This window comes from Ananas comosus, linkage group 18 (genome assembly GCF_001540865.1).
Source record: "Ananas comosus cultivar F153 linkage group 18, ASM154086v1, whole genome shotgun sequence".
Lineage (NCBI taxonomy): Eukaryota > Viridiplantae > Streptophyta > Magnoliopsida > Poales > Bromeliaceae > Ananas > Ananas comosus.
The window spans coordinates 3,274,421-3,283,074 of NC_033638.1; the positions used below are offsets into that span (position 1 = coordinate 3,274,421).

Consider the following 8,654-nt stretch of genomic DNA (forward strand, 5'->3'; position numbering starts at 1 on the left):
TAATATTCAAAAACAGCATTAAAATTCAAAATAATGATCAACTTTAAATTTTAAATTTAGATTTAATTTATATTGTAGTTAAAAAAATAAATTTTATTAACTATTTAAACATAAAGTTTTTATGTTTGATAATTAATTTTAAATTATAAATCACTAAAAACTTACGCCCTAGAATCATGGAGAAAACGAATTTTAATTGATTGGATATCCAATTTTGATGACCGATTTTAATAATAATTTGTGATGACACTAGATCATAAGTTTTTAGTGATTTGTAATTTAAAATTAATTATCAAACATAAAAATTTTATGTTTAAATAGTTAATAAACTTTATTTTTTAACTATAATATAAATTAAATTTATATTTAAAATTTAAATTTGATCATTATTTTGAATTTTAATGTTGTTTTTGAATATTAAATTAACAATTTGAATTTATTTTAAAACATATAAACGTTTTATTTAAATAAATAATAAAAGTTGGATTTATAAGTATTGTATAACTTAAATTACAATTTAAAATAGATTAATAATAATTTTGAACTTTCATGTTATTTTAAGATTGAATTTCACAATTTGATTTGTAATGTATTCAACAACAACAACAACAACAGCAGCAGCAGCAGCAGCAGCAACAACAAGGAGAGAGAAGAAACAAGGGAAAGATCATTCAAATTTTATTTAGTAGAATACTGTCCAACTTGTTAACGTTGCAGTACTAGTTATGAAGAGACAACGCCAGCTCATCCCACGTGGGAGACCCACCAACTTGCGAGAAGAATATTATCCAAATTGCGAGAAGAAGACTGGCTCCTCATTTTGTTTGGTTGGTCAACGCACAGCTATGTATGCATTCATACATCTGTAGATCGATGTAGATATATATCACTCGGTAGCCAATTTGAGATCCGCTCAAAATTAATGGCGGAAACTTCGAACGATCAGGAACTTGCGGAGCGCGGCGACGCTGTAGCGGAATTAGCTGCCCCCGACGAGTTTGTGGAAGTCGTCTTAGATGTCAAGGACGACAGAGTAGACATCGCTGAGGTGAAGCGGCCTGTTGCGAGTACTTGGGGAGATCAATACCGACGAGGGCGCGTAACAGAGGAATTGCGGCGGTTGGCGTCTGCTAGTCGGCCTGCTCGACGTCTGGACAGAGCCGGAAGCATTCTCGACGTCATCGAGCACCCGAACGACTGGGGCGCCACCTACTCCGACCGGGAGTCGGACCGCAACGGGCGCAGAAGGAAGAAGAAGAGGAGCGGTGGCGGCGGCGGCTTCGACGACAGCGACGACGATGATGCGGCTGCATCAGCGGCGGCGCCGGAGAGGGAGCTGACGCGCTTCGCCCTCCGCATCGCCATCCTGGAGAAGGCCGCCAGCGGCGTCGGCACGCTGGCGTTCGTCTGGGCCACCGTCGTGCTGCTCGGCGGCTTCGCGGTGCTGCTGCAGCCCAAGGACTTCTACTTCGTGACCGCCATCGTGCTCATCGAGGGCACCCGCGTCTTCACCCGCAACCACGAGCTCGACTCCGGGTTCTTCTTCCGGGCCACCAAGGCCGTCTTCGAGCCCTGCTCCGTCTCCGGGAACGTCGGGTGGATCCTCACGTCGCTGCAGCTCTTGTCGGCCACCGCGTGCGCCGCGCTCTCCGCGATGCGCCTCGTGGAGCAGCACTACGGCGACGTGGATCAAGACGCCACCAAAAGGAACCGGGCGCCGGCGCTTGACATCTTCTACGGGCTGGCGCTGGCGCAGGCTCTGCTGTTCCTCATAGAGAAGGCCTACTGGCATTGGAAAATTTCATACGGCCAGCTGCTCGAGCAGACTCGCCGCGCCTGCGGCTTCGGTGCCTCGGGGATCGTCTCCCTCCGCCGCTTCTTCCACAACGCCTACTGGAAATGCATTTCCGGGAGCGTGTTCGACGCCCTCGACATGGACCTGACCTCCTTCGCGCTGGCGCTCGTCAATTCGGAGTCCCGCGGCGAGCAGCTCATCGGCGCCAGGGTCCTCCACAGTTACGTCAAGCACGAGCTCTACGCCGACGACACAGTCGACCGGATTGTAACCTCGGTGCAGACCGTTCGGAGGTTAGTCGCGATGCTCGGCTGGAAAAGTCCGGCGGACGTGGAGATCAGACTGCACGCTGCGACGGTCGTGGCGAGGCTGGCTGGTGACAAGCGCAGGGTGCTCCGAGTCATCGGGATTCCTGGAGCAATGCAGTCGATAGCTTCGCTGCTCCACGCGGGTAAGCGCGAGGACGATCACGACGAAACATACTACGCGTTCAACCTGCTCGGCCTGCACATTCTCAAGCACCTCTCCCACGACGTCGACAACTGCAGACAAATCCGGAACACGAGAGGCCTCCTCCCGAAGATAATAGAGTTCACCAGAACTAGCCCAAGCCTGCTGCAAGACGAGCGGGTTCCGGTGGTACGGATCACATTAGTAAAGAGATCGCTGAAGGTGGTGATGAGACTAGTAAGCACGGCCGGCAAGACAGGGAGATTGCTCCGGAAGGAGATATCGGATAACATCTTTGCGGTGATCAACCTTCGGGACATCCTCAGGTACGGGAAGAACCATCCCGCACTGTCGATGTTGGGGATCGAGATCCTTACCGGCCTCGCGATGGAAAAGGCTGCGAGGAGGAAGATCGGGAGCACCGGCCAAGTGATCGAGCTGCTGCTCTCTAACTTTTTAAGCCCGGAGGGTGGGGGCGTGCAGGCGAAAATAGTTGTAGAGGCCGGAGATGCGCTGGCAATGCTGACGACGGAGAGCAAGAGCAACTGTGCGGAGATTTTAAAGGGGTCGGAGGAGGTGGTGACGCAGATTGTCAGTCTTCTCGATGAGGATGCCTTCAGAGTTTCTGCTTCAAAGTTGCTGCGGAATTTGTGCATGTACGCGGGGTCGGAGTTCTGCAATCGCCTCAGGGGAGTTCGTGCCGCCCTACCCCCGGTAAGACTGTCTTTGATTGGTTTTATTGATTGCAAATAACAACCAATAGAAATTACATGACATGTGATGCAAGAACTAGATATTTTGCCCTGCTATGCAATGGCTCTTTTTTGTTAAATAGTATTACTTAAAATTGCAAAAATAAAAAATTTGTGATAAATTTTAAATTTGGAGAATAAATTTAGGGCATTGTGCTTTAATAAGGACCATAAAATCTAAACATAATAAGAATTTTTTACTTTGAAGTTGCATAAACGGTGCAAAGTTATCTCAAGGCACTATTTCAGTATAACATAGGTAAATTACATGCAACACTTTGATATTAAAAATTGAATGCATCATTTATCTTCACATATTTAGTTAGTATATTATATATATTTCTCGCAACTAATATATAAACTCATCATTGAAGTTAGTAATTAGCTTAAATTTTCAAACCAAAGTATCATCAGCTGACTTAAATCAAAAAAACTAAAAAAATAGGTCGTAAAATTAAAATTTTGAAAGGTTGAATAGCCGATTCAAAGCGAATGATAGTTTAGATAAGTTCTGTGCATTTTTGCATATAATATATACTAGATTTTTCAAAAATTTCAAGTACAGAAATATTTTATTTTTGTGATTTATTTATGCAGGTATTGGAAGCAATTATGACAAAAGAAGGGAAACTACTAGAGGTCTCAATCGACCTCAGCGTGGAGATCTGCAAACTGATAGGTCCCGAAGATTATGCGAAGGAAGTAGATCAATTAGGCATTAAAGCGATCGAGCTCGCGAACAGACTTGCGCAGATACTACGTAAACACGACCGCTCGACCGTTAAGCTTCCGAGAATAAGGAGGTTTGTGATCGAGCAAGCAATTTGGCTGATGAAATCCGACAGTAAGTATAGCGATCTGTTTACACTACGCGGGATGGCGAGGGAGATGGAGTATGTAGCGCGAACTACTTCGGAGCTTGAATCTTTCATGCTTTTCTCTGGAAGTGTTGGAGTCAACAAGTACAGAAAATCTATGGCTTCTCTTGTGCAAACAGCCATAGGATTGATGGGAGTACCTCAAGAAGTAGAAAGACTTACAATTCCCCTTCCACATTAAATCTTCGTTGATAGTGGGAATAAATTCGTAAGTCGGATCGACTAATATGCTTTAAAATGGTTTTAGCTTTATATATTCCTTTTCTGATTTTTCTATGTCGCGGAGTTGAAACCAAGAAATATTTGTTACTTTCCTGATGTTTCCGAACGTTTTCAATAAAACCTTCTTGTAGAAGTATTTTAACAATGTTTTCGGTGATATCTGTAGATGCTATTCGAATCCTTCCTTTTTTACTCATGTCAACATTTTTTATAGAAGTTATTAGATCGGCAATAGTGTTCCTACCCATGACGAAATAGAATTATAGGTTCCTCCTAATTTTGATATAATCAACATGTTTCCTTTTTTGTTTTTAAGTATACGCGAGAGACACAATCTACTAATTTGATTTATTTGACAGGTAAATGAAATCAAGATCATCACAAACTTATTCCGCCCTGCGCCGTCTACGAAGATCTTACGAACTCAGCTATTCGATGAATGAGATTCATTTGATAAGAAGATCGATTTCTCTACTATCATTGTCAAAAGTAAATCATTCAGTTTGGACATAGAAGATAAATCTCACATGTTATTAGGACGGAACATTAATATTCTTTATCAGGGGATCAAAACTTGTCTTACGATATTTCAATTAATCTAATACTCTTGTATCTATCTAGAGCAAGCTAAAAAATGTATAAACTCATCTCAAGTATAATCCATTTTGATTTAATTACATGACCTGTAATTGACCGTCCTTAGCACAAGTGGCAAAGGGCTTGATGGTTGGTACCTGAGGTCCGAAATTCGAATGCTAATTGGTTCACATTTCTAGCTAGGTTTATTTCTAAAAAAATAAGCGAAGTAGGTAACATGCTATCTTTCTCTTAAAAAAAACTATTATTGACCCTTTAACTTTAAAATTTAAACGCATCATTTATCTTTATGGGTTTAATTAATATATTTTGTGCAATTTAAGTAATTATAAATTAATTAAAGTATGCAATTAGCTTAAATTTTGTGTACAAATAACCACAAAATTATTTAAATCAAACAAATTAAAAAATTGGGTACTAAAATCAAAATTTTGAAAAGTGAGATGGTCGAATCAAAATATATAGTCTATAGTTCAGCTAAATTTTATACATTTTTACATTAAAATAATCACTTGGTGGATTAATTTTGGCCTCTTTGGCATTGTTGTCTTTTTCTTTAAAGAAAAAAACAATTTTTATTTGAAATAGTATAGAAGTGGATGATGAATTGCTTGCAAATTTTGCATAAACATTATTTTTTTGTAGTTTTACATGGAATGAAATAGTTCCTTAGTCTAAATAGGGTAGGTCTCTGCTTGTCAGCTTTAAGATGCCCAAACTCGAAAAAAGAAAAAAACAAAATTAGGTATCGTTTTTTATCATATGTCTTGCATTTAATTTTGTATAGCTTTAAAAGATATAAAGAATCTAGCTACTATACTATCGATAGCATGGAGGCATTCGTGCTCCCAAGTTGTTTTCGATGATGCGCCTACTGAATCGACGATCAGCTCTATTAAATATAATCTATGCTACTGGAAATATTTAAAAACCAAAATTTATATTTTTTGGATGCTATTAGTGATCAAAATGTCTCAAAATTGATAATTTTAATGATCGATATGATGCATTTGTGAATTTAACGGTGTAAAATAATTTAAATCCGATGAATTTTTTATAGAAAATTCTCTTCACTATTTAGAGTAAGATCAATACCTCGAATCTTAAATTCAAATCTTTTGTTATCATATTTTATGAGATTTTTATATTCAACCATTCATTTTTAGGCTACTCGTTTAATAGGTAAATAATGTTGAAAAATTATAAAATTTAATTTCTAAACACTTTCAATAACGTGGATCAAATCTAATGGAGCCAAAAACAACTTGATAGTCGGGGGAGGCCTTCGTGCTACCGATAGTATAGTAGCCAAACTCATATGTAAATCAACAAAATAAATTTTATTTTGTTTTCTCAAATTAAGTTTTATAATACTATATCCAATATGAGCGATCAAAATAGCAATGTAATTAGCAACTTTGATTGAGGAGAGGGCTTATTGAACTATATGATAAGTTTTGTAAAAGCTAATTGCTAAAATTAAAAAATTAATATTACTATTATTCTACACAAGTACTAAAGTTTAGGAGCATTTTGTATATTTCTCTGTTTTGATAAATAACAATGCAAGTGGTACACCCCTAAAGCGGATACAAATCATATACATAATAGGGAAAACTTCAAAAACCCCCCCTGTGGTTTCGTGCATTCTCACTTTGCTACCCTGTGGTTTAAAACGTATCAATTTACCCTCATGTGGTTTCATTTTTATCTTTTCGGAAGCTTTTTCGTTAATATTTCGTTAAATTATATACAAAAAACTTCAGATAACCATCTATATTTATCGAATAGTCACTTTAGTATCCTTTAATTTTAACTTTGTCACTGATTTTAAAAAAAAATAATAATAAAATTGATAACAAAAAGATAAAAACGAAACCACAGGGGGCCAAATTGATACGTTTTAAACCACAGGGTAGCAAAGTGAGAATGCACGAAACCACAGGGGGGGTTTTTGAAGTTTTCCCTAGTATTTTCATCCAAGGGCAAAAAGTTGGGAGCGAATGTTGTCTTTTCATTGATCAACACTGACTAGTATTCCTAATTATGGTGGGCCGATCCGCCCAATCAAGGGATGCACATTGAGGCCTCGTTTGGATACCTCTAAAAACGTAGCATAGTTAAACTATACTACGCCGGTAGGAAAATAATTCTATAAAGCATTTGGAACAAAAAAAAATAATATAATTTTTGGAGTATAGTTATCCAAAAAATAGAGTAAACTTACAATCCACTTTAACCAAAAGAAAAAAATTCCACCATTCTGGGCTTCCAAAGATGTATCAATTTCTACTTTCAAATTTTAAATTTCAAATTTCAAATTTCAAATTTCAAAGAGTTCAAATTTTAAATTTCAAACTTCAAACTTCAAATTTTAAATTTCAAATTTCAAATAATTTGTCTTCAAATAGGTTGTTAGAGCTGGTCCTATAATTAATTTGTCTGCAATGTCGCAGCAAGCGAAGGACAGTAAATAGATTTAAAAGTATTTTTTGTAATTTGCAAGTGATCTGCGCCAAAGATGGTGAAAAAAATTATTTCCTCCAAAATCTACCTTGAATCCACCCCATAAAGTTCCATCTCAAATCCTTATCGACTAAATATTTAAATTATAAAACAATTTTAATTTTCTTAAGAATATTATTTGAATTTTAAACATGAGTTCTCTCCCAAATAATATATTGTGATTTAAAAGATAGTTTTCTATGATAGATTTATTATTCTTTAGATTTTTATTTTAATTAAATAATAAAAAATTAATGAGAAAAACGAGAATGCTATTGATAATATAAAATAGTGTTTGCTATCTACTTTATATCCGCTTGAAGAATGTAGCGGAAGTATTCGTTCGTACCTTTTTGCGGAAGTGACTCGCGTTAGAATTAACGCGATGGGTCCGGATCGTAAAGGTTGATTCACGTGTTCTCGGATCATCCACGAAGGTCTTTTATCGTTTCAAACTCATGGTGGATCGAACTACAAATAAGCACGATTTTCATTCCACCGTTCAAGACCCTCTAGAATAATAGGTTAATGGAGAATGTGGTTTCTACCTTTCTCTCTTGGTTTTCTTGTTGTTTTTCTTATGAGAGATAGCCCATATATTTATAAGGGATTCCAAAATCCTAGCTAATAGGTACGTAAGAGATAAGACCAAATCAGTTTATAATTATTATCCTAATATTATTAGAATTTATCTCTAATTAGCTTTCTAATTTAAAAGCGAGATTAATTCTAATCCAATTAGACAACGTAATAACCGTCAGATCGAGTTCGATTATGGGCGCACCCGATTCGATTTAACCGAATGCCAACATCTCCCTCTCGCAAATGACGTGATCGATGCCATCGTAACCACTTCCTCAACATTACACCACTATTGATTCTATTCATACAAGAAAATGAACAGTGCGACCAGCAAGTCAACCTGTATTTTGGGTGCTCTATACTGGAAACTGCATACATTCAACATAGAGACATTGTAATATACTGAAACTTCGGTAGAGTATATCGAACTTTCGTCAAATTGACCAAAGTGTGTGAGAGAAATAGTTGGACAAAGTCTATCTGACATTCCAACAATGTTGGAAGAGTTAGAGTTGAGTTTCGAGTGAGTTAGAAGGGTTTTAGCTTTGCTCGGCGCGAATTAGAGTCGAAACAATACAAAACTGCAGTCTGGAGTATTGTTAACCGGTAAAGCATCGGGGTAGTACCGGTAGCAGGCAGGCACCCAAGAGTAGCAGCTCTCGGGTTTGCCTCTATCAAGTTGCTTAACCAGTAAATCATCGAGGGTGTACCGGTACCCCGCAGCCACCCGAAAACATCAACTCTCGGGTTGGACAGTTGAACAGGGGGCGTACCGGTAACTCTCGGGTTGGACAGTTGAACAGGGGGCGTACCGGTGACGCCCACCCGCGTACCGGTACCCTGCACCCCGAACAGCAGGGTGAGTCTGCTGCA

At 38.6% G+C, this 8,654-nt stretch overlaps 1 protein-coding gene across 1 annotated transcript; it reads left to right on the forward strand.

Annotated features, from left to right (window-relative positions):
* On the forward strand, nt 758–4,711 carry LOC109724171. The gene is made up of 3 exons (XM_020252899.1): nt 758–2,959; nt 3,595–4,083; nt 4,457–4,711. The coding sequence occupies exons 1-2, from the start codon at nt 923–925 to the stop codon at nt 4,054–4,056; spliced, it is 2,499 nt and encodes an 832-aa protein (XP_020108488.1). The 5' UTR covers nt 758–922; the 3' UTR covers nt 4,057–4,083; nt 4,457–4,711.